The sequence below is a fragment of the Gadus macrocephalus genome, chromosome 17, assembly GCF_031168955.1.
Source record: "Gadus macrocephalus chromosome 17, ASM3116895v1".
In the NCBI taxonomy this organism is placed as follows: Eukaryota; Metazoa; Chordata; class Actinopteri; order Gadiformes; family Gadidae; genus Gadus; species Gadus macrocephalus.
Window position 1 is genome coordinate 2,355,287 of NC_082398.1, and position 27,372 is coordinate 2,382,658.

The following is a 27,372-nucleotide window of genomic DNA, read 5'->3' on the forward strand; positions in this document are numbered from 1 at the left end:
GAAAATAGAAAAGAAAATCAACAAAGTACATGTTCCGCTTGCAAACGGTCCCATGAGGAATTTTAATCATCGTTCCCTTCTTGTTCTTCTGTGTCGACATCGGCGACGACAATCAGTGAAATGAAGATCTATTCAAATGGTGCGAATCCCGACTCTTCCCTTTGTCAGGAAAACAATAGATTAGCTTCAGGTCTTTACACCGGGGAGGGAAGTGAGGAGTGAAATGATGATGTCGTTAGTCTTTTCAAGTCAAAGTCGAGATGGCGGATGGGGATTGGGCGGGGGGGGGGAATGTAGGGGAGAAAGTAAGACAGTGGTGCATAACACTGACATTTTTTAATAGAATTCATTTATAACAAATGGAACTCGTGTCAGCAAAGAACTGATTTTCATACAGACGTCGTCCTCCACCAAATGTAACCTAAGTAAGAAAATAAAAAGCACTCCTTTCATTGAGAAAAAAGTAATACAGTTTACGCTTACAACTAATCAGAGGTAATTGTATGAGTTCTTTTTAACAAGCCATTTTTTTGTACGATTTTTTTTTTTTTTTACAATTTCATTATTTAGATTTCAGTCTATGCATCCAGACGAGAGATAGATAGAGAGAGAGAGAGCAGAGAACACAACGTTTAATTCTTTTTAATGAAACTCCAAGATTGAATGGTGGAGCCACGAGAATGGATGGTTTTGGAGCGATAGAATTTTTCTCAAAGTCATCGGTTGGAGTGACCATGGCATCGGAACGGATGCTCTTTTCGGCACAAACTTTCGTTGTTGTAGTTTTTTATCTTTTTTTGTTTGTTTTTAGATTTGATATCTTTTTTTTGTGTTATTTACACACACACAACGTGAACGTTTAAGGAGATTCTTACAGATAGGTTCAAGTAATATATTATTGGGTCTAGAATCAATAGGGCAGTGCATAGTACAAAGATATAGAAAGTGCAAATCTTCCTACTAGGCCGGCTTCGGCAATTCTGCGATGTTCACCATGCATACGTAAAAATAATAAAACTAAATGAGGAACAGATTGCGATGAAAATAAATGCTTGGTTTGACATATGCAGATTGTTTATGAATACATTGTAAAGCATTGGCCACCGTGAGAAAATAATGGCACTTTTTTGTACCTCACTGTGAAGACAAGTGACTAACTAATGAAATTAAAAAAAAGATATTACGGATTATGCTAACAAGGGAAAGAACGCACCTGGAATGCACATCCACACAGCCTTCTGGGTAACCGTGTACGAGAGGGGGGGTAAGCTGCTTTCTGAATGAAACGCGTAACGTGAAACAGAACAACCTCCTAAGTGTACAGTTCAGACCTCTAACCCACAATGTGGTGACAATGTTTTCGTGATCGGAAAAACATCGGATCCTCGTGGTTTTCTCTTTATTTACGTCAACTTCCTTCCATAAAGCTGCGCGTTTGAGGTGAGGGGCCGTTCGTATTCCAAGGCGTGACAAGAAGCCCATCGGCGTTAGTTTTTTAGCACAAAGTACTTTCTGAATGTTAAAAACCGTGACCGTATACGAAGTCAGGAAGAAAAGCATTTTGTTTCTTATCAGGGTATTATGCATGTCCTGTGCTATAGGGAGTGTGAAAGTCCACATGCTTTGGGAAATGTTGATGTAATGCAGGGCCTGCCTGAGCTGTAGTTACACCCATCACAGACGTGTTGGCATTGGGTTCACGGACACGAATGGGGGGATACATCTATGTGTGTTTGACGCATCGTCAGTTCATATCTTTTATTAATGTGTGTTCTTAATCCGACAGCCATGGAAAGGCCACAGGAAATAAAAACGAGTACTTTTTATCATCACCCCTCATTTGCATATAAAATCTGATCGCGTGACGGCTGAATCCTTGCGCCTAGCTAATCCGTCCGGTAACACGTTAGGCATGCTAAATGCCCAGGTTAATGAGAATAAAAAATGATACGTTAATATGGCAAATTAAATATTATTTTAAAACAGGCATAAATATAAGGCACTCTAAATGCAATAATGGAAAATCTGTAAAAAATAAAAACAAAAACCAACAAGTTTTTAGCACTGTAAGGTCCGGCAAAAAAACAACTTTCTCTTGCACCAGTCCCTGTTGTATTATGTATCATATCCCACTCTCTATGATACCAACCCACCGTCACAACCCCAAAAGACAACCATCCGTAAAGGACACCAGTTGGGGAGGGGGAGGGTGGGTACCTGCAGTGTTGCCAGATGGCAAAGGATTTTGCACGAAACCCACTATCTACAATACAGATATTTATTGCACAAGAAAGGATTGCATTGAATCAGAATGGGTTGTCTTTAATCCTACTGATGTGCATTCCGGTGAACCAAAAAAAAAATCTCGTCATTTCCCTCATAGTTTCACTTAAGCTTTCATAGAAAATCCATAGTTTTCGATATAATAATGTTCTTTAAACCAATATATTTATATTTATAATATGTGTATCTGTGTTCTTTAATAGATAATTCATATACTTTTGACAATCTATAGATACAATATATATTTATATATCATCCAAATGACCAGGTTCCGTTTTAAACACTACACTGACATGGAAGAATTTAGATAGGCGTAGCAGCAACTTTATACTGTGCTCATCCCTGTTGATTCCACAAGGCCCAAGTGTATCTCACGGGAGTGATTCCCTTATTGTGTATGGGAGCATAGACAATAAACGAAAACAAACAAAAACAGATCCAAATTTTGGTAGAGTGAATACTGGACTGCACACAAAGTGCAACGAAGCGACAGAGTAAAAAAAAAAGATGTAAAATAAAGACATCGGGAGCAAGGACATTTGCTCGGCGACACAGCATACCTATTAGAACAGTTCTACAGCGTAAAAAAACGAACTGGTGAAAATGTACATACTTGACACCACTTTTTAAGTGATCGGGTTTTGTAAAAAACTAAAATTAAATAAAATAACAAAAACACATTTCTCAAAAAGCACACATCAGCTTCAGTACTAAAAATAACGAACAAAACTGAAAACATTTTGTATATTTAATCCTCGCCCACTCTTAAAATTTCAATTATGAACATTTTGGGTATTTATTTATTATTCCTTTATGAATGTCAAACTCGTTTCTAACGTTGTATTTTCGTTGTTCCGGTGTATTAGATTGATTGATTTATTTTTTTCTTTACAATGTCCACATAAGGTATTCATGTAATCATTCATCTATATTTTTAGCCGTCTCAGTGTGTCTCCAATGCCTCTCGTAGATTTCCAATCGTTAGTGATGCATTTCTCGTCCATGTCACGAGTATCTTGTTATTTATTTGTATGACTTTCATTCAGTTTTTCTCGAGAACCCCAAAGTGAAAATCCTTAAAGCATCGAACAAGAGTTAATTCCCCGCGATGCTCCAACAGTCAGGATTCACCTCGCCCGCCCCTTTCCGTCAGAAGGGGGAAGGGTTAGGCTTCATTTGCGATTCTCCTTGGTCCTCCAGGAATCATCTTTATTCATTTCATTTTTTTTTTGACAGGTCATGTTGCACATCCAACACTTAAATGAGTTGTTAGCTAGGGGGGGTGGGGGTGGGGGGGGGGGGGGGGGTCGGATAGGAAAGGAGGGCGTTAAGAAGTACTTGTTTGTTCTCAAGCAGGATTCTATGGCTCAGAAGAGAGGCTGACTGGGTTTTTTTCTTTTTCCGAAGCGACGAGAGAGAGGGGAGAGGCCTCTGCGATGTGCCTCTTCTCTCTTACGTTGCATAGTGGTCAAAACTCCCCAGGTACTCCAAGCCCGCTCTGTAACAGAACTGGTATTGATCCTGGGGAAAAACAAAAAGACGGACAGAGGGAGAAAACGGTTAGTAGTCCTATCCCCATGTTGTTTTCGTCTCCTTGGGAACCACCGACCTGCCTGAACAATGGTTTCACTCTGCGGAAATAAACCCAGGCATTGACGGTAGGCTACAACAGCGACCGATTTTAGTGTCCTTTTAAAGCAACATTTAAGCTATTAACCACCCATTAGGGCTGGGACGACGCGTCGACGTAATCGACGACGTCGACGCATAAATTACGCCGACGCGAAAAATGCGCGTCGATTTAAAAAAAAAAAAAAAGAAAAAAAAAAAAGATGGGCGGCGCCGGAGCGTAGTTGCAACGCGAGTGGCTCCTCAGACTTTCATAAGTGCTAGGCGCCACGCACTCGTTCCTCTAAAGTATGGGAATTCTTTAATGTGAAATGAAACTATTCCGTGATATGTCGTCTTTGCAAAATGGAGATGACTTTCCATTCTAGCACCATGGCAATTCACCAGCACCTGAAGAGGCGTCACCCGGTAGCAGCTGCAGATGACTGAGCACCGTAGAATTCTAAGAATGCATTACTTTGCACTTTTATTTTGGAATTTAAAGGCAATAAACATGTATTGAAATGTTAAGGAATTCAGATATGTAAATCAACATGTATAAATTGCTATTAGTCAATTAATGGGGAGATAATCGAGAATCGAATCTAATCGAAATCTAATCGGACTGAAAAAATGAATCGTTAGATGAATCGATGCATCGAAAAAATAATCGCTAGATTAATCGTTTAAAAAATAATCGTTTATCCCAGCCCTACCACCCATGAGGATTTTTATTTTTAAAGAACAGGGTCAAATGTGTCAAGTAAAATTGTGCTTTGAAAACCAAAACGTAAAGACATTATGAAGTAGAATAACAAAAGGTATCCACAGATACTCTGTGAATGTAAAAGGCGGATGCTTTATGCAAAATCAGAGCAGCTCCTTCCATCGACAAGCATGCAATTCAACGGACAGTACTGTCCGTTACTGAACTACTAACAGAAAACCAGTTATACATGTAACCCGACCGGGAAACCTCACCTCTGTCTGCACCATAGCTGGTCTTTGTGTCCGGAGCATTTTGACCGTCTGAAAGATGTCTACCACGCCCTCGTATCTCATTCTTTCCAAGACGATGCTAAGAGTGATGAAGACGCCGGTCCTGCCAACACCGGCGCTGCCACAACCACAACAGAAAAAACAGCAGCGTTAGCCTTTATGGAAAACTTGGATCTAATGACGAGTTTTCTTGCGTTATAGTGCTTGGGTTGTTCCCAGAAATGGTAGGTTTACCAGATGCTTTCATCCAAGGCAAAATAACACAGTCATCATGAGCAGGTAGGGGTTTGACAACCGCCTCAAGGATGCCTACAGGTAGACTAACATCGGGGTTCACACACATAACCCTTTGACTGAGTGTTACTCTAACAACTAAATAATCTTGGCTGAACAAGTTACTTTGAAAAATCTGCTGTAAATACTTTTTCAGACTACCCTCACTTGCCCTTTTTCACTTGAGACCCTACTACTCCAATTACCACATCAAGGGTAATCTTTCCTGAATTAAGGTTTTGTTTTCCTTAAAGTGGAGGTGGGTCGTCGATGGCAGCCTCAACCAATGAGAAGAGACATTCTTACCTACAGTGGACCGAGATTGGCCCATCTTGGCCAAACTGCTCTTTCGTTTTATGGACCTGGCCAATGAAATCGATGAAGCCTTCTCCCGATTTTGGCACTCCTTGCTCAGGCCAGTCCGTGAACTGGAACTGCCTCACTGTCCGCGACTGTCCGTCCTGAAGAGAATAAAAATGAAAGAATCATAGAGATGTATGAGAAAAAACATACATTCAAATGACAGCAGAATAGGAGTTAAACCTTCATTAAACGTCTTTCTCAATTCACCTTGTGGATTATATATATAGTTGTATTTAAAATACATATATATATATATACATACACCCTCACAATCCATTTGATGAGCTCAACTTCGCTGTGCACACAGGGGGGTGGTATTTAAGAGTGTGCATTACTTAAGTGATATTATATCCCAGTGATAAGGAAAATAAATCCAATTGATGAGCCAATGCACCGCGCACTACAAAGGAGCACGCCTGCACCGTGTATCTTCCTAAGCCTTTGATGGAATTAAAAACGCTGCCGGCTTACTGCTGACAGTGCCACATTAGTCTTTACACATGTGTCATATATTTATCTTCCCATACTTTAACATGCAAGCCCCACAGCTCTGTATAAACAAATAGTTGTTACGCTTCCAACGTCTTGGGGCTGACAAACGATTCCCACACAGTAAACAATGAATTGATCAATCCATTGCGATCCATTAGCACTCTCGCATTGACTCTGGCATGGCTCAAAGTCTCCACTGCGGGCCAATCAAATCAGTTTGGAGGAACGGTCAGTGCGCGGTTGCCAGGATTTCTGACAGTAGCTCCAGTGTTGAGCCCCCAACAAAAGGATCAGAACTTGGAACGAATCTTCCATTTTGATTTCCATCCGTCAACTCTGCGCAACGGAGCCGAGAGTTATATGCTTACCCTGGCGTCGGTGACTTTGAATTCTCTCAAGATGTACTGGGGCATGTTGTACTCGGCCATCGGGTCCACTACAAAGTACTGGTATCTGGCCGACCTCTCTGCTGGCCAATACTGGTGACATTTCTCCTGGGAGAAGTAGGCGCACAATAGATTAGGTTACATTCCACTGTCAACCTCAACATTCCATACACGTTTTTGATTGTTTCTATAAATAATTATATCGGCGTCGATGAATACATCTGTTCATTCACATACGCTCTGACTCCAATGCGTGTATTCCCCGACTATAATTTTATCACCACAGCGTCCCTTGATTTCACGTTCAGCCCTCCCTCCATCCCTCCCTCCCTCTCCCCTAGGCAATCCATGAGACATAACAGAAACGATACATGTCGAGGCATGTTCAAACACATACTCTGCCCATTTCCCTGAGCTTGGTAAGCATGACCACAATGGTGGAGTTATGCTCCCACAGCATTCTCCAGAAGTCCTCGGTGGTCTCCGCCAGGGGGCCCTGCGTGGCGATGTAGGCCTTCTGTTGCCTGCAGAGAAAGAGGGAGACAATCATACGATGGAGGAGTGCAGATAAGGCCCATATGGAAAAACCCAGTTTATCTCTTGCTTTCCTGCTGGGTTCTGAAGAGGAAATGGAAGAGAGGGATCAGAAGACTCGGACTGGAGTAAGGGCGGGGTTTCTTATTATTCAGCTGAATCTCCTCAGACGTTTATACTGAACGTTTTGAACACGGTGAGCTATTTTAACGTCTGGCCCGCAGTCTTCTGGGTCCTGGCGTGGCCAGAGAACTCACCTATATCCATCAATGAAGCTGCCATTGATGTAGTCAGAGCCCTCGACTCCTCGAATGGGCTGCAGACAGACCCGCGTGGACTCGTATGGCATGATGTTCACCAGGCGATTCTTGAACTTGTTGCAGGGGAGATTGGCACTGATGAATCGGGACGTATGGGCTTTCGTGTTGGCTAAACGCTGTGGAAGATACAGGAGGAGATAAACAGACAGATATGGTGACAGGGCGGTGGTACGGCTGAGTTTATGTCAAGCAACTTCCCTTATTTCCCCAGTGCCTGTGTGGAGTGTTTGATGTTAATGTTGGGGACATACAGATGTGCTCGTCGATAATAGACACACGTTTTGATGGAGTTTCCTTGTCAGATATGACAATGATTGGAAAAATATTTACTTCTATACATTTATTGCTTTATTTGTTTTGATACATTGTCTAGATGTATACGATCGTCAGGTCTGTAAAAGAAGAACCATGGGAAATGCCGTTGCACTTCATAGTGAAATCCGTCTCGACTTACCTATACATGTGTGTGTGAAGTTAGCCAATAAAGCAGCCGCAATAGCAATGTACATTTAACAACGTGTGGTTTGGCCTCCCTTGCCTGGTAGTGTATGTTGCTCAATACCCACTGGTAATTGTTCTTCATTTTGGTGAGACAGTGATGGGGGCTGGCTGATTCTGTAAGCCAATACCCTAACAGAGAAACGGCCTTATACGCCATGCCTGTCGAGGGGGCTGTAAAGGGGAAGTCGACGGACTGGAATACCTAGGAAACCACAGGCCCCGTGCTGTCTCCCAGGGCCCTAATGGGGACTGGGAAAGGGCTCCGGGACTTTTACTGACTACCCAATCAATGGTGCCGTGGTAACGTTGTGGTGCAGGGGGAACGATAAAGCAAAGGAGGAATTTCCTATGAAACAATATGTGGCCACTGGGTTCAACACTTGTATATGTAGGGTGGATGGACAGACTGTTCAACCTCAACATGCCGCCACAGGGAAAAACGAATGTGTGATACTCTAATGTGACGTTGAATATGTGATTTATAGATTTTTCTCTTGGCCTTGTAAAGCGTTGTGTTTCCATTACAATGTCACAGCGAGCTGACCTCTGTGGTCGGGTCGTGCATGCGAGTCGGCCAATGAGTGACACAAGCGTGGCGCCCTCAGCGGAGCTCTGGTGTAATGTCCCGCTGATGTGTCGCGGTGCGGGCATTTGTAGGTGATCGTTTCCATTGCAACGAGTACTTTGATGGCTGTTTCAAACACATCCACTACATGTAATCAAGGTACGCCATGACTTTTCCACTGGAAATTTGTCTGTATCCGTCCTGTGCAAAGCGGCTTTCCAAGCCAAAGGAAACACAACAGTAAATCCCTTTTGTCTGTTATTAAAAACTAATTTGCCTTTTTTATTAAACACATTTTTTTCCGTCAAAACTGCCAGCCAACAGCCTGAAATGGTGGAATTGGCCGGCGATTATTCAGATTTATCCTCTGCCTAAAGAAAATCACGATTCCTAGGGTTTTGCCTTTCCTCAAAGTTATTGACTTTTATATTTCGGGCATTTAGCAGACGCTTTTACTCACAATAAGTACATTTGTCAGAAGAAAGAAAAACAACCATATATCGCTGTCGGTACAGAAAAGACATTCATAGAACCAAGTTGCCAAGCGCGAACAAGCGCTAGGCTAACCCCTTCCAAGTGCACAACAAAGCCAGCCGAGACAAGCCCTCCCGTACCTTGAACTCCAGCTCCATGCCCGTGATGTTCTCCCCGCCCTCGATCTGCGTGAGCTTCTGGATGTAGGCGAACAGGTTCCTGGCCGGCACTTCCGTGGTGCCGCAGTTGACGGCCTCCTGCAGGGCATCGTGGATGAAGACGTACTGGTCCTCCGTCTGCACCATGTAGTTCCTCTGGGCCCGCATCAGCGTCACGTGGCCGTAGATGTCAACCGTCTTCTCATGCTTGATGCGCTCCAGCATGGCGTCGATGACGATGAAGCAGCCAGTGCGACCCACGCCAGCGCTGTGAGAGAGGAGGAGGAGGAGGAGGAGGAGGAGGAGGAGGAGGGGGGGGGATTAGGCACAAGAAGGTAGCGGCGCCAAAGAGTTATGATTGTGGGAGCTACGGGGGGGCTGGATTGCTAACAGCAGGTGCAGCATTTTGACGCAAACAAACAACAAATAATACTACCCACTATAATATGGTACAAATCAACCAATCAAATCACACAACAAGCAGCAACGGTCATCATCAATAACGCAAATGAAAAATATAATTTTGTTACACATAACTCAGTCCGATGTCTTCATATATACGTGTAAGTCGCTGGTTAGACATGTCACTAAAAGATGTCTACTGGTAGACATTCAGGATGGAAATACCAGGATCTTCTGAGGGTCTAACACCCTGGTCCCTACACTATCCCTTCCCTGTCAGATCAAGCAAATGGCGACAATTAAAACACTAAATGGCATGTAAAGGCTTGAGATCTCTTCTGACTTTTACTGCTACTGACTGCTTTTTAATACAGTACGTTCATGTAGTCTTGTGGGACGCAACCGGTCATCTTCAGTGTGTTGGGGCCCCACAGAAGCTCCGAAAGCTCCCCAGATGGTTGCCCTGCAATGCCAGATCTCCCCACCATGGACACGACTGCTTGACTCTGAGGATAATCATGGCTGAACAAAAGGTGTTGTGGGGGATCCGCGGGCTTGGTGGCATTAGCCAGCGGTAAGCTAGCCACTCCTCTTGGCAATCCCTCCTTACGTCCCCTCTGCTCCCAACCTGCGCTCTCCAACCCATCAGAGCTAATCACGCACTCGGCACCAATGCTTAACCTTTATCGCTTGGCTTCAAGAGGCTTTTGCCTCGGCATGTGTGCGAGCATGAAGTGTGGACGAGCACACACCTAAAGGGGGTTTCGTGTGTGAAAAGGCTCTGTTTCAACTGTGTTGCGCTGAGTTCAGCGAAGAGCAGTGGAACTTAAATGAACGTAATTACATTAGCAAATGGTCTCCATAAGGCTTTGATCTTTAAAGGAGGAATTAATCGGGGCATGGGTCTATATCAAGACCACCACTCACACATGTTCACGTTAGCCCTAACACCACGATACCATAGAGTATGAGATATGCTATATTTAACGGTTTCTATTTGACCTCGACATCATGTTGATTGAATACGAATCAAGTAAAGACGGTAACTTCCCTCCTGCCCTTACTTCAAAGGAAGTGTTTTTTTTTTTTCATTTGCTCAGTGTACGAGAGAGAGAAGAACAACATAAAGTAGTTGGGAAGAAAAGCTTGAAGAGGCTGGTGGTGTTGGTCCCCGAAGGCCACGTCAAGCTAATGTGCCATGTTGCGTTGTAGTTGTGCTGGCGAAACGGAATGGAGATTCAAGCTGGTGTCACTGGCTTCAACAGATGAGCCTTGCGGTTACTTTCACGATTCCTGACTTTGCCTTGATTCTGAATCGTTTTATTTTGTGTGCATTACAGCTCTAGGGTACGTGGTATGGCTGCGTTTGTGTGTCTATGAGTTAATTTTTTTTAATATTTAGAGATTTGGTTAAGAAAAAGGTGGTGTTTCTGTAAAAAGGAGAGAACACATCCGTCGAAAAGCAGCCCTGAAATCATGTATGCTCGATTGTCGTGGGGAAATATTTTGAGAATGAATCACTTCCAGGTCTGGGAACACCTCAGCCCTTAAGGGGTGGGGGATGGTGTAGGGTAGGGGGGGGGGGGGGGGGGGGGGGTGGTGCACTGACCCTCGCTGGAGGATATTTTAGTCTCCACTGCCAGATGTTTCCAGTCTGTAAGTGCTTTCCCGTCCGGTTTTGAATGCGTCGAGACTGATGACCCGAGAGAGAGCGTGTGACAGAATGGCAGTGCTATGAGGGAGAGTCGGAAGAAGAGTGGTCGAAGGAGAAGGAGGAGTCAGTGTGTATTCAGGAGGAAGTGACTTGTGCTAGTGTTGATGGCGGCGGCGGCGGCGGCGGCGGCGGTGGTGGTGGTGGCTGGGTCGGCCCTCCACAAATTTGGCAGTTGGCGCTGACGACCGGCTACGCTAATGACCTGACACTGGCTTTCACCCAGCAGGCCACAGCCAGCTGCGGCGGACATCGACACGCATATGTGTCAGCCTAACATGTGTTTGCGGCAGTTTGGGGAATAGATGTTGGACGGGAGTGTACTGTGGTGTCGGAGTGCAGCTGCAATCGGTTGGAGTAAGATAAAGTGTGAGCTGCCGTAAAAGAAATGAGTTATGCGTCGTTACCAAATCTCTCACGCTCTGCTGGCCTGTCGAGGAATTATTTCCCGAATATTTGCCGTTGTCGGAACCTCCTTGTAATCTCAAGAATGTGTTTGGGGCAATTGCCAATGTGTTTTGGTAACTATGCTTGATAGCGTGGGATCATTATGGAAGGATTTTGTTAAACACTGATGCATTTTTGCATCTAAATCTATTCGGCTAGCATCGAATAGTTACGGGTGTACGCAATTGTAAAAAAAGCTTGAGAAACATCTGAAACAACATTTGCGTCTTGTGAACCCTGACCCTAACTGAATCCCGGACTCACAAATGAACATACCGTGAAAAGTTCCCCTTCTGAGTCTTAGCCCCCTGACATTCAATCGTGTCCTTTTGACTTCCTATGTGCAACCTTAACGCCCGAGTAAGCCCCATTCCCAATGGGCCGATGTGAGGTGTGACCTGTGGGTTACTGACAGCAATATAGAACTGAGGCTGAACCCAACACGGCCCACTGCTTCTTGGAGGGGGCTTGCTATAAGGCAGGTTTCACAATAAGCAAGCAAAAGTGAGTAAAATGATCGTAGGGAGCAAGTTGCCTTTAGAGTTGGGGGGATGATCTATGCGTAGAAGTAGCCTTCACAGGCTTTAGTGTTTAATAATTTGTACAGTTATAGATACATAAATGATGATGAGTGCCAGAATGCAATACTGTGTCTTTGAAAGAAGCTCTAATTTCCGGGCTGAAAAAGCTCCAATAATGGTGCTTGTGCATCCTTTGATGTTTTTTTGGAGATATTCTTCTTCTTCTGCGTTACATTACAGATGTGTTTACCCAGGTGCCGTTATTCTCAGGCTGTGAATAAGGTATTGTCACGGAGAAGCGCCAATCATCCTCACTGCGCTCATTCAGCAATCAATGAGACTCGCTGTGTCTCATCGAGCACACCAAGTGAGCCCAGCAATCCCCTTTCTTAGACCACATAAACACACAGCGCCGTTACTCTCCAACAACATCTGGAGGGAGACAGCTCGGCTAGTGTTAAGCCAGCCAGGGTTTTAACAAAACTCTGTGAAAGGGTAACATTTTATCGCTAGCAAGAAAAACGTGTGCCTGACAGAAAGCGAAACGAAAAATTACATGACAGCCGCAGACAGTGGGAGAGAGGCGTGTGGTGCACTTTGCATGACAGAGGTGTCATGTGTGAACACCCCTCTCTGCCTCTGTCTCTCTGTTGGTTAATGTGTCATTGGACGCCGAGTAGTCTCTTGTCTTGTCATGTGACAACAAAGCAGTGCAATCAATACCACTCAAGCGGGTGCCAGCTTTTTCTTTGACCAACGGGAAAGTTATTCAGTGCCTTTGGCTGCAGGCGGGCCATTACAGATAAACACAAGTATTTTGTGGAACATGTCTGTGTATGGGGGGAGGGTTCTGTGGGTGTCACTTAATGACACACACAAGAGATGTCAAGCTATGATAACAGTGGGAAATGACAGTATGGAGTACTATTTAATAATGGCCTTGTCCGTGATTTTAATTGAGGTCCAAATCAATTAATCTTGAAAAGCATAGTTTACATTTTCTATTTGTCTTGATGGTGAGGCCCTTTGAGGCAATTTCATGGTGAGCTGCCCTGATCAGAGCTTTATCTCGGTTCTGTAGCTGACCATAGCATGAGAAACATATGAACCAGTTAGGCATCTGAAGGACACACATTGGTAGTAGCTACTCAGACATGCGTGCAGAGAAACTAACGTGTACACATAAACGAATGGTGTTTAAGTTTTCCCACTTACTTTGAAAGCCTGATCTACCCCCAATGGACCTCTGACATGCGGTGAAGGCGAATAAGCTTCTCCGGGGGATTGAAGTCTTGTTAGTGCGGCTCTCTATCTGATAGGGATATTTAATTCCTCTGGTTTCTCTATCTACAAGAGTGACATTAATTCCCGCATTCTGCTTCCCTCCCTAAAAAGGCGCTTGGGCAACTAGTTCTAATTAACTCCAGCATGTGGTAATACTAATTCCCTGGTAATCCCCTCCTCCTCTTTATTGTCCGTCTCTGGCATGTCCATATCTAGTGAACTCCTTATCACGCTCCCTTCATGCTCGCTGCCGTCCCTTTCTTCTGGCTGTCTTTCTCTAGAATGACTTCCTAGCTATTTCTGACTTCAGTAGAGCTGGACGTTTGTGTGTGTGTGTGTGTGTGTGTGTGTGTGTGTGTGTGTGTGTGTGTGTGTGTGTGTGTGTGTGTGTGTGTGTGTGCGCGTGTGTATGTGTGTGTGTGTGTGTCATCTGTGTGTGTGTGTGTGTGTGTGTGTGAGGTCCGGTCTCTGGTGCATTTCTCGAGTGACGCTTTTGTTGTCGCTGACGCTGGCAACTTATTTTAGATACACTTGCCGAGGGGGGATCAAATGTGCCCTCCTGGTGGGATGTTGCGGAACATGTTAGCAGTGGTGTTAACAAGGCAACGGCTCCATCTCTCTCTCTTCTGCCTTGCTGTGTGTGTGTGTGTGTGTGTGTGTGTGTGTGTGTGTGTGTGTGTGTGTGTGTGTGTGTGTGTGTGTGTGTGTGTGTGTGTCGGTCTGTTGAAGGAGATGAAGCAGTTTGCTGTGGGCGACGATACTTGTAATCCGTGTGCTCTGTGGTTGCAAACACCATCCGATTGAAAGTGCCATTCTTGAAAAAGCCAGTGGGGATACCAGCCTGCAGTGGACACTGGTGGGATTCAGACGTAGAATACCTTATCTCTTTGTATCCCTGCCAGCCATTTCCATAAATCTGTCCTGATATGAATAAATAATTGAATAATTCATAGAATACTGGAAAGCAACTGAGAAGCATTGTGTCAACTTGGATCCATCTATGGTTTATATATTCCCGCCTCAACAGGGTGGGAGATTGCTTTCCTACAGGATAAGGTCAGAACGTTGAAGAGGACCAGGGACTAAGGCTAAAGCTAGGGCTAGAGGGCAGGCTGAAGCACCGCCACACCGGCCAGTTGGATGAAGAGGACCTCTGCTCGTCTGTGGGAGGTAAGAGCACAACCTGTTCTTCCACAGTGTCTCCTCCAGACTCAATCTCCATCCCCCTGACCCTCTCCCCCTCCCTACAGACACTACAGTCTCGCTCTCCAACCCCCCCGACTGTCTCCCCCTCGCTAGACACTCCAGACTCCCCCCTGGATTCTTCCCCCCTCCATGGACACTCAAAACCCCAACTCTCCTTGTCCCCAGCTCCGTAGACACTCCAGACATATTCTCCACCTCCCTGTAGTCACTCCCCTCCTCCCCGACACTCATGACACATCCTCTCTCCCCCAGGCACTCGGAACTCACTGTCGTACTCCCCCTCGATCCCAAAACACTCAAGAAACCACCTTCCCCCGTCCCCAGATTCACTATCCACTTCCTCCCTCCAAACTCCAGACCCACTCTCCTACTCGCCCCCCTACTTCTGCAATCTATCACCAATCACCCACCATTGTCCTGTACTCACTGCTCAATACGATTGATCAATACGTAGCATCAGATGGTCGAGCGATCCTTACCTGCAGTGCACCACCATGGGCCCTGCGTCTGGGGGGTTGCAGGCTTTTACCCGCCGGAGGAAGGCCAGGAAGGGGGTGGGGTGCTCGGGCACGCCGTGATCGGGCCAGGCAGTGAACTGGAACTGCCTCACCTCCCGCTTCTCGCTGGAGCCGTTCTGCGAGAGCACAAGAGGACATGCCCACCCGTCAGCGATACTGAGAAAAACCCACAGATAGTTTCTGAATCACTTTCTTTTACCGTATTAAAAATAACAAGTGACATGTATGCAGCCGGAATAGACTGATGGAGCTGTGATTAGTGATTGTGGGGGGGGGAATCAGTTTACACTTGTCTGATGAACTAGCGGGAAATAGTACTAGTTTGGTTTCTAGCAAGGGGGGAGGAGTCTGCAATGGGAGGGAGGGGGCGGTCTTACGCAGGTAAGCTAGCTAACATAATTTGTCTGGGGATAACCAATAATAGGGGGGGGGGATTTAAATATTGACAGCCCCAAAGGTCAACTTACTTTATAAAGTGCAAACGTTCGGACGCAGTAGGTGGCGAGCTCCACCGTGTCCAGCAGCGTCACCTGTATAAGCCCGTAGGTCTCTGTTCCTCTCGTCGGCCAGTACTGGTCGCATTTTACCTACAGGGGGAGAAGGGAAATTACATTATTCAAGAAAGAAGAAATCCTGGCCGAGGGATTAGGAGAATTGCAATCCTACAGTTTCTGCAAATTAGTTGTTTATTATTGCTGCATTTTTTTTTTCGTCACAAGTAACTTAATCCACTGCTGTTGATTAGGTGTGATTTCACAATCAAGGGAATGGTCTGCGATATGTGGTGGGAGCAGACAGTGCCATTTATTGCTCTGACAATCTCCATAATTACAACGGCAATCACAAATTCCCAATCATATTACTGCTCAGGGTTATTATCGTTCTACGCCTTGGTTGCCCAGTGAACGGCCAATAAAACATTGTTCCATTACTGCATTATTGTTAAGCTGCCAGAGAGGGAAACTCTATGAATACTGAGGAGGGTATAGCCTCACAGCCCATGCAGATGCTTTGCTTCTCCCGAGTCGTTTGCAATGTACTGTACATTTGCTTGGCTGTGACTGCATCATCCGGACTCCAGGTCCTCTTTCAAGGAGGGCTGTTTAACTGATTCCAAACGTACAGAGGGCCGATCGATGACGGCATGGATCGCAATGTTTATTTGAACACATTAGTCTCCCCGCAACTGGACAGCAGCGGACTACAGTCACGAGATCCGCAGGATTAAGTCTGGCTCGTCAATAGTATCACTGCCTGTGCCGCAGCTCCCAACGTCGTCGGAAGCCCTGGAAGCAGTTCAGGTTTTAGCATTAGCTTGGGTGGGTTCAGACGTCAGAAGCTAATGCTATGCTAATCCCACATCGGCGGCGGCCCTCGGGCGCTAAAGGGAGTGATCAATAGTGACGACTCCGGGGGCTGTTAGGAGCAACAACAGCAAACTGCTCTCCGCTAAATGTCAAACAACATCAACACTGTCTGGGCCGGGGGAAAACATAAATAAAAGGGGAATATGAGAGAGCCATCTCAACCAAAAAAAACATGAAAACCTTTTATGCTACACGCTGTTTTCATATTTCTATACAGCGAAAGCCCAGAGCCCGACAAAAAGAATAGAGGCCGGTCATCAATTATGTACTTTTAAAAGATTACCATATTGTGAAATGCTCAAAGGAATTTTGTTCATCGGGTTATTAAAAAAAAAAAAAAAAAGGTTGTCATGGGGACTGGGGCCAAACTACTGTGTGGATGAAATTAGTGTATCTATTCAGAAAGCTGCCAGTTCAAAGCACAGTTTGAAGGTAAGGAGCTTACGGGTCCATTGTACGGCTACCCAGACTCTAAGATGAGGAGGGATACGTGCTTTGTGTCTACATCGCCGTGGATGGTTGTTCGGTTGATCGTATTCATGTATTTAACGGTTCTGCCGGTAGCAAATCCAGAAAAGCCCCGCTGAAGCGATCATCTGTCAGGTGTGCATAATTCCACGCACAAGGAGATGATGGGTGTCGATACAAACGCATCCTGTTGTTATGACATTTGGGATGAACTCAATGTGTAGATCACATTCAGTGCTAAATATTCTCAATCCTTCCTGAAGACGTCTATTGAATGCAGCTAATGCTCAGATACCGTTCTATTCACTGCTATTTGCACGGTAGTATTCACGTTCCGCTCGTACCCGGGACCGCTCCTCTAGCTTGGTCATCATGACGATGTTGGCGCTCCTCTGTTCCCAAATCATTCGCCAGAAGTCTCCGAACGTCTCGGGCAGGGCGCCTTGCGTGGCGATGTAGGCGTTCTGCTTCCTGTAGCCGTCGATGTAGTTCGAGTTGATGTAGTCGCTGCCTGGAATGCCTGCAGGAGATAGGGATAGTAGAAATTAGCAGATCTGCACGGGTCGAGTGCTGCAAACACATGATGTGGTGCAAATGAAGTGAAGGACAAATGTTCAAGGGATGATTGTTTGGATGTCTGTGTTGATTTATGATTTATTGTAGGTACTGTATGTATTTCAACCCCATGATCATCTATTGATTCTGCAAATTTTTATTAATAACAACATATATATACAATCAGTCACATTTGAAAAAAATATTTCACCTCTGTAAATCGAGGTTTTTAGGTCTATTTTGCGATCGATCGGGAAAGGCGTATCATCTGAGAGTCTATCAATTTGAAACTCCCTTCCAAAAAGTGTCAGTTGCCTCCGTCTTTCTTTTTTCCTCCCTTTGCTTATGAGAAATGAAAGGTGCGGTCTGTCTTTTCAATCCGAGGGGGGAGAGCGAGATGACAGCCAGTCGATGCTCCGGGAGAGACGGTCGGGGAAGGCTGTTGTGGGGTATGGGGGGGGGGGCTAGCGCACACACATGGTTTACCGAGATAAGTCTCATATGCATGGAGGCCACGTTGCAGAGATCCCCTTTACACCACCAACCCCCCGCCCTCCCTGCCACCACCCACTCACAAAAAAGAAATCCAGAATGGAATATTAACATTCCGAAAAACCCCATCCATGTTTCCCTTCCGTTAATATATTTATTTTAAACCACCCCTCTTTTTTTTTGTGCTGCCAAGGAATTTTCACGACGGACAAGGTATAAATATAAATAAGACCTTTTTTTATTTTCTCTCCCCAGATTGAAGAGGAATGGTGAAGAACGTAGTCAATATTGTGAATGAAGGAGAATGAATCTGGTTGTTTTGTTGCATGCTGTATTTTCTAAATGGCTTTTGCCTGCACGCTGTCACTCAGGATTTGGATGAAACGCCAATGCCTCCCTCGCTGTCAACAAACTTATGAAGGAAAATGCATGTAGCAATACTACTAAGGAGCCAATTATCCGCGCAGGGAGATGGGTAAACACACACAAATGACAATGTCCCTGTCAGTCCTTTTCCCTTTTCCAAAGTAGAATTTTAATCGTTTTCTTTTTGTGACCACTGCTGTGTCCTAGCTGAATTATTTGTGCCTGATTCCCTCTGAGAACACATCTCCAGCAAGAATGCAAATAGTAATCAGGAATGTTGATGGTGTACGTTTTCCATGGCCGAGGGGAGAACCAGCCAGAAGCACACAGTTAATTCACTACCCAAGTGAATCACGTCATTTATGAAATTATTCACTGCTTTAAGAGCCACCATCAAGGCATCACACTCTTACCAGCACACTCCAACACTAACAGTCCTGTTATTCTGATGCCCAATTCTCAAAGTCAGCCCCTCTCCTCACACCCACCACCGTTTCTATATTTCCCCCCCACCCCTAAAGAACTCCCATCAAAGTAAACAAACCAGGCGCAACTTGCCAACAGGCTTTAGGGGAGGAGGAGGAGGAGGTCCCTGCTGCCCTCCCCCTCATGGCTGGCTGAGAGCAGCACCACCACACTCCCCCCGGTGTGTATGGGCGTGCAGATGTGTTGATACGCCACGCTAATGGGCTTCAACACTGCTCAGCTGAGTGCTCCTTTCTGAGAGCCTGCTTGCAAAGAGGGACTCTTTGCAAGCCACTTATTTATCAGGCTTTCTTTTTTTTTTTTTTACACATTAGCCTCCATTTGCTTGCCACAGTTTGTTTACTTATTATTATTATTATTATTATTATTTCGTTCACTTTCCCTGCAAAGGAGCCCCTTAGCTGAGGCTGTTAATTACTGGCTGGCTGTGGGCATTCACACACTACAACACGCTAACAAAAGAGCTAGCTCATGGTAAAGAGTTCCACTGAACAAGTGGGGACACTTTCGAAATGAAAGTTATGAAATATTTATCTCACCCCTAAATATTAATGTTGGAATGGTTGACGGTAATTTTGCTGAAGCTAAAATCTATGCTAATAAAATAAACATATGTTTTTCTTTTCCTTTTTGATTCAGCCATCTGGCTGCAATCAATGGCTGCCGTCACCATGGGGATAATGATCATAAAAGCCCGGGACCAATAAAGACATTGAGGCTGTAACTAACGATTATTTCCTTCCTTGTCATTACGTCCATCATTATATTTTGATTGTCTCATCAATCATGCAATTATTCTAAACCGTACAATTTTTGTAACCCGCCTAAAAAAAAAAGAATAGGAAATCGACTTGATATGAAAACGTTTAAGATCATGTTCATTTTCAGGAGAAATTCTTATTGTGGGTATTACAAAAACGATCCCTGATTATTTGATACATGTAAAAATATGTAAATCGTTCTGGTGCGTTTGTGCTACTACCTGTGTGTGTGTTGTGCTAAGCGTGTGCGAGGCATTAGTAAACGTGTGTGGCTCATTACAAAAAAAATCAATGCACAGCCCCTTGTGGCGCCGAAGGGGGACGTACCGTCGATCGCTGTCAGCAACACCCTGGAGTGGTCATATGCTATCACGTTAGCATATCTGTTCTTCGGCTTGTTCACTTCCAGGTTGGAGTGTTCCCACGTGAACTGTTGGCCAGGATCGATGGACTTAAGGAAACAAACAAACAAACAGAGAATTGAGGCATGAATCACACAGAAATACAGCACAGGTAGATCGTTGTGGCTCTTGGCAAGGATCCCGGTTTACCGGGCGCAGCGGGTTGTATTTCGAGATAAACCGACGTTAACACAGAGTTCGTATTTTTCAAGATGGCCGGTTTTCCATCGGATTTGGCTTGACAATGTGACATTGTTATTTCAATGTATTCTTTCACTAACACTTCTCAGTGATCTCTGTGTCTACTTAATTTGATCAGATGGATAACTTAAGGGGTGCCTCAGTCGACGACATATACAACTTTAGACAGTTTTCATGAGTAAAATAAATTAAATAAGTAAAATTTTGCCACCGGAGACTGCTGCTGCCACTTTGTACACGCACAGTGCTATCAGTAACTATGCGTCTGTTAAAACATATATAAATTGACACTAATGGCACCTTTGCTCGTCTAGCGAGGTTAAGAGACTCATCATTATTTAATCATGTTAATGCGTGGTGGAAGATGGATCTCAAGTGCTACGCTCAAACTCAATCTCAGGAAGTAGAGAGGGCAGAGGTTCCCAAATACTTAGGGCAGGGCCATCTTATGTGAATACTGCAATATATTGAGACCGTTTTCGGCCTTTAGTTCAGAATAATAACTCATTCAACTGACAGGAATAAAGGAAAGCTTATTTTTTTCAGACTCGATTCTTGGTTCTGTGTTTCTTTATTCAGGCATACTCTATACTTTGAAGATCCCATTTTAGCATCTACAATGTTCAGCAAAGTGCAGTTTAAAATACATATAATTTCATAATTGCTGGTGTCACCTCTTGTGTGTGTGTCTTTCAATGAGTTTAATAATTACTTCATAGTATATCATACGATTATAAGTTGAATTGTAAACTACGCAAAATGTAGTATAGCAGTGTGTGTCATGGATAGAAAGAAAAAAACTGTAGTTGTCTCTTGGCATTGTTTACTTTGAAAGGGAACTAAATTGATATTTTGATGTATTGGACCTTGACTGGATATCCATACGGCTATAGGAGCGATAGACAATTTGTGCTATTGTTTTCAAGGCACAGAACCATGTTAAAGCTTTTGGATAGTTTTTTGCGAAGGACATGATACAGAGGAGATCCATTTGCAAGCTCATTAGACGCACAGACTGATGAGGGACGAGTTATAGTTAAGCCATGCATTTGAATAGTTATGGTTCATTTTTTTTCTATTGGACAAGCATTTCCAATATTATTTGTTGTACATTTGGATATGTAAGTTCATCGTGTTCTGCTTAGTTTAACAAAAAAATAGATTGTAGGAAGTGACAGATTCCTTGAGAAGTCTTTTCACTATATACTTTCTTACTCTTACTCAAGTAATAATTAGGATGACCTATTTAACTTCTGCTTGAGTCATTACTATTTTAAAGCAAGAATAGTACTTGAGTACAGTCTTTAACTACTACAGTATATCCAGCTCTGCTCACTCTTCAACTCATACTCATAAGATATTATGTCACTCTGTTTCTTGAATGTTTTCCAGATAACAAATTGAGTTTATAATTTTTTTATGAAGTTCAATGAAAGTATTATGACATACCATGGTAATGACTTTGTAAATTTTTTTTTTCAAAGTAAGGTGGCCTAATGATAAATTGGAATTCAAATAAGTGCATTGAACAAGACATAAATCAAAACATTGGTTTACCTTCAGAAAAACTAATTAAATATTACATCAGTATCTGGCTTAGTCTGATCTGAACACTGATCTGCAATATTTCTCACAATAAAGTGCCTCTCTTTACATTCCTGCTCAAAATGACTTTCCAGTTGTTGAACAGAGGTGCAAAGTAATTGGAATTCAATGCGATAAAAATGCAATTATGGAACTTGGCCAGCCAGGCATACTGCTATATTGTGACCTTATGGATTTCTAGTCACTGGTATGACAGTGAGATAAAAATTGGCAGAGAAAGAGGGTGGACTGCTTTTATCCCACACATTGCCCCTGAAAGGACCCAGAACTGGCACAATCATTCACAGTTCCAACGATGCGCACTGGAAATAGGTCCAATTACTGCATGAGCAGAAAATAGCATGCATGTCAACATAATCTGCCTGCAGCCTATAGGATTTTTTGGTTGCTTTGCAATTTTCCTTATGTTTTTACACAGTGCCTGTCTCAGCAGAGTATGTTCAATCCATTCAAATATGCATTAGATGTAATTAAAACTGGAGCGAGGAAAAAAATGGGAAATGCCCCCTCCCCCTCCATAATATGCTTTAAAGTTTAGAGTATACCTCTGGTCTCTAGCATCAAAATGGCTTTCCAGGTAAGAGTGCTGTTTGAGTTTGAGCTCTCTCTCTCTCTCACTCTCACTCTCTCTCTCTCTCTCTCTCTCTCTCTCTCTCTCTCTGAAACCGACATTATGTCTCCTTAGTAGTACTTTGGTCTTAGCCAAATCTCTGTGCTGTGTAAATATCGGAATATAATAATGTGTTGTAGTTATGAAACTATAACAAATGGAAAGGACTGTTCAGTTCAGCCATCACTTCCAATCTACTGTCTGTCACAGGCCTGATCCACTTTATGTACGATAGCGATTTCTCTTAAAACTACACTGTAGCTTTAGTGGCCTAAGGCAACAAAGAATTAAGTTGTATTGATATAAATGTGTTCAATTTTCTATCTACTTGATTACATTTATTAATTATGCTACGGATAAAATGAATGTTATTTTTGTCTAGTCCTTTGCACTGTGTGTTATCCCACCTCTTCAATTTCAACCTCAAAGGCCAGCTCCTTCCCGTTGTGGTTTGCTAGTCTAGTTGTGTAAATGGCTTCCAGGAAAATATTATAAAATGTCGAGACTGTGGGTTGCATGTGTATGGGAAAGTGAACCACATATTTCAGTGTGTTGCTAAATTATTCTTTGGTTTGAAAAAACCCAAACCAATCCACCCAAACATTGTTCTAGAAATATATAAAACATGACGCACATAATGAATATACCTGCAGATTCAGTCTCTGAGTAAATCATTCAGAAACAAAAGCAACAAAACGATAAAGACTGCAGGAAGAAAAGGGCTACCACGACACAAGCTCTATCTGTTTGTTTTATCACCAGTCCCTCAACGACCCTAAACTCTGTGGACCTGAAAGAAGCAGAAGACGGCGTGTCTTAAAGGGCCCGACCCCTGCCTACCTCGTACTCCTGCGAGAACTTTAGGTTGTCGTTGGCCTTCAGGCGCTCCAGGTGGTCAGCCAGCTCCATGATGGGGATGGGGGGGTGGCTGGCCATGCCTGTTAAGATCACATAGACAAGAGCACACCCGTCAGCCACGCAGCCTAGCAACAGCCCTGCATCACTAAGGAACGTGTCGGTGTGTGTGTGTGTGTGTGCGGAACGGAATTATGGGAGAGTGGAACTGGTTAGGCAAGTTTGGTCACTCAAAGCAGTGGGCATGCTCGATAAAGAGGAGATGGACAGAAGCCAAAGAGAGGTCATCGCACGGGGCCTCTCCCTACTGCTGAGGGAAGAATGTTATTCACACCGAAAGCAGCGGTGGCGGAGCGGTCAGCGTGACAAGAAAAAGCACAAGGAGGACGACGACAAAAAACGAGAGTAGTGAAACCAACAGCGGATGAGAAAACAAAAAATCTAAATCAAAGTAAACAGAGATAGGCGAGAGATGAAGACGTTTGCTTTGAGTAATGACATAGCGCCGGGTTGTCATTTCAAACTCCGCCTCCTGCGATGTCATGGGGTTGACACCGGGTTGATTACATGGAGTTGACGGGTGGGGTGGGGGGAGGTTGGGGGGTTGGAGGTTGGGGTAGGGGGAGAATACAAGGCTAAGCAGGAAATCAAAGGGAGAAGAAGGGAGAAATAAAATGTTTGGCAAATAACATTTACCAAAAATAAAATCATGTCAAAATGTATAAACAAGACCAACTAACTTGACAAATGGAGGTTACTGAGGTAACCGGGGGCACCCAGACCTGTGGAGGAAACGGCGGTGTAAATAAAAAAGGTTGCAGAGTCGCATCACCAAAACGTGATGACTTTAATTCACTCATTTCCCCCTCACAAACACAGGGTAGGAAGTAGCTTGAAATGTGCCAGAACTACGTTCTCTATGTGATATTAGTAATGCACAAATCAACATGCTACAAGCTTGTGCTACGTCATTGCTTAATCGTTGAGAGGACAGAAAGAACATGTAGTCAGAAGACATGCACCATCCATCGCTTTACCAACCAGCAGAGAACCCGTTTACATTTCTCTCTCGCGGTCGGCATCGGTGCTTGTCCGCCTGTCCGGCAGCACAAGGTTCTCGGCCGGGGCGTTTAATTTAGTTTTTGACTTTGACAAGGTGTGACTGACATTGCTGAAATTGAGTGCCCATAAATGTACGTGCTGCGTATGCTCGTTCGGTTTCGGGGGGGCTGAGGTGTGTAGGGCGAGACCCCAAGGGCAGGCGTATGGTTTATACAGGTTCAAACAATGCTGAGGTGCAGCTTGTTAGACGGAGAGCTGAGTGTGCCTCTTCCAGCCACTCCGGGGACCGGTCCGAGGGATTGGACGACGGCTGCGGCGACAACCCACAAACATCCATCTGCTCCGCCCACTTTTTTCTGAACGCCGGGTGTTTACAGCGTTTGGTTGTCGGTGCCAATTTTCCCGACAATTTTCGGCGGGGTGGGTGGTTGACGTGCCTGCATGATGAACCAACCTTTGCCTTTCCATCTTCGGCTCAGAGTGAACATTAGCTAATGGAAAAAGCGAAGCTCCCTTTTTCTCTTTCCCACTCAAACTTTCCCTTTTTTATTTATTTTTTCAGTCTCCACCACCACTCAAATTCCTTTTCAATGGCGATGGCGGTGAAGGCAGGGGGACGACCAGGGACAATGAAAGTGCCATTTGTCACGTCTCGCTCAAACATCAAGCATCCTCAAGATGGAAATTGTCCCTGTCAAAAGGGGGGGGGGGGGGAGAGGGGGGGGGAGAGAAGTGTGAAAGCGATGGCGTAATGGAGAACCTCTTCACGGGCTTAAGAGGAGCACGTCACGCGGTGGACGGTTGCTTTGATCGGGATAACGAGGGGTAATCGATGTAACCTGCTTTCAGGGTGTGTGGGCGGGGGTTGGATGGACGGCTTGAGAGGGGGTTGAGATCTCTCCAACAGAAGCCAGGGATGAAAACATGTCGGTGAATGCCCTGGCGGGTAATTGAAGGTTTTCATAAATATGCTTCATCTTTTATCGAAACAAAGGAAAACAAGAAGCTACGGGATAATGGATCCTTCCTTTTGAAACTAGCCGACCTGGAAAAGAACACGGCTTGGATGTTACATTATCGACTCGTCTCTGAACACCTGTCCTTAAGTGGAGCAACTCACTCACACGGTGGGTTGAGTGGCCCTCTTTTAGCTGCCTGCCACCTTTCCCACAAGATAAATGGACTGCGGCTCCCTCCTCGATGCCAAAATGCCACACGAGGATCGAGACGAAGTGTCCCCCCGGCCCACATCAGCGCCACAAGGTCCGGCGAGGGGTGGACTATGGTGTTCAACGCTTGACACGCCGCCCCCTCTGTCCACCAATTGTGACACAAAGTAGTGACGCTTCCTATTGTCCTCCCCAGGCTTCATAGTGCCGCTGCTGCCTTTTCGGAAAATGGACACCGGCAATAATTTCTCCAAGGTGTTCTCGTGCTCTTCTTCTGTCGAGGCCTGACAAAAAAGGAGAGATGGCCTTGATGACCCTAACCACCACAGAGGGTGCTGCGCGTCCCCGGGATTTCGCCCAGCTCGCATTAGTAGTAGTTGGGGAGGGGGTGATGACACTGTCACTCAGCTTGGCCCAAGGCCGCCTGGCCATCGTCCGCACCTGACCTGGTTAGCTAGTGTGGGATCGGTTAAGCTTGGAGTAAGGGTTTCACACTTTGCTCTCGGTTGTGCCTCAGTTGTGTTTGTGTAGGAGTGAAAGGGAGGGGGAGAGACTTAGGTATCGGTAGGTGTGTAATTGCATTCCCAGTGCATATGGGAGGCCTTGACAGACTTGAATAATGGTTCTTACCGGGTGTCTGGAAGTTGAGACGTCGGAGCTCCACAGGATCAGTGGGATGATGTAAGGGCATTTCCTTGCTGTTGGGGAGGCTTCCTTTCCTAGCTTCGGATTCTGCCCTTTTCCTGGTGGGAAACAGCAAGAGATATTTGACAAGGGTCTCTTGGTTTAAAAAAGTGATTGTAGGTTTGTGTACACTTTGTTTGGTATTTGGTTAATAACCTTGAAGTAATTTGGGACGATAAAATACAATAACAACTATGATTTAAGCTATCCTCACTAAAAAGATGCATGTGTAATGCGAAATAACCTGTTTAATGGGCGAATAATAGGTTAAGAACACTTTCTAATGCTGTGTTTCTTACAGTTGATTCAGCTTGTCTAATTAATCCCACTTAACCACCATCAAAGAATCCCAATACAAGACAACAATGTCTTGTGGCTTTTAGAAAACATTGTCTTTGTTGATCAAACCATATATTTTGTGATGACCACACTTGTGTGAATTAATGTTGACTTCTTAAAGAATTTAATTTAGATGCTCCACGAGTGTGTAGTGTGCATGAAAGGCCTATTAAAGCACATTACAGTACATTTACAAATTATATGGCTTGATGCAGCTTCGTTTTATATATATATATATATATATATATATATATATATATAAATAATTGTATATCCATTATTTCATGATTGCTATATGATGTTATATTAGATCTTTATATATATCAAAATATATCAGATGTCCGCTCCAACTCGAATGTGACGCATGAACGCTTGGCATTAATTAATTCAAGCATGCAGGAAAGCTCGTTCTAAGAGTTCAATCAACTGCAAGTGGCCCTTTGATTTCATGTGACCACAGAAAGAAACAAAATAAAAAATCCTGCATGGCCTTAGACATGACATCATCTGCTTACAGCAACGCATGAGAGAAAATCAGCAAAATGAGGATGAAAGCTTCAGCTAGACACTAACACACAAACACAAACACACACACACACACGGGAGCGAAACAGCTTGAGCTATGTGCCTCTTTACGTTATGTTATGCTAGGGACAGCCTCTTAGTCTACGGTGGCGCGCGGTTGTTATAACAACCGTCGGCCGACGGCCATGACAACACAGCGAAAGCTGAAATCAGTGCCAGCAGTTGGGGAACGTTTAGCTCAACATGTGTCCCGGGCGGTGGTCCTTGAGGAGAGAACCTGCTCGCTGGAGATCCCGTTAATGGAGATAACTAGGTCCACGTATCGGGCAAATTACACAGACCCCTTCACGCTTCCTGGGGTGACGTGACCGTTTTGGGGGA

The 27,372-nt window shown here is 44.5% G+C and overlaps 1 protein-coding gene across 1 annotated transcript in view; it reads right to left on the minus strand.

Moving 5' to 3' along the window:
* Window positions 1–321: 321 nt before the first annotated feature.
* The window catches only part of LOC132445589 (receptor-type tyrosine-protein phosphatase delta-like), a 70,160-nt gene continuing 43,109 nt past the window's right edge, over window positions 322–27,372 (minus strand). Inside the window, 14 exon segments of the mRNA XM_060035669.1 lie at window positions 322–3,804; window positions 4,873–5,008; window positions 5,470–5,624; window positions 6,387–6,512; window positions 6,802–6,928; window positions 7,196–7,374; window positions 8,939–9,224; window positions 15,007–15,161; window positions 15,513–15,632; window positions 17,225–17,400; window positions 19,868–19,991; window positions 23,198–23,295; window positions 23,953–23,994; window positions 26,074–26,186. Coding sequence (XP_059891652.1) covers window positions 3,736–3,804; window positions 4,873–5,008; window positions 5,470–5,624; window positions 6,387–6,512; window positions 6,802–6,928; window positions 7,196–7,374; window positions 8,939–9,224; window positions 15,007–15,161; window positions 15,513–15,632; window positions 17,225–17,400; window positions 19,868–19,991; window positions 23,198–23,295; window positions 23,953–23,994; window positions 26,074–26,186 — 1,906 coding nt within the window. The 3' untranslated portion in view covers window positions 322–3,735.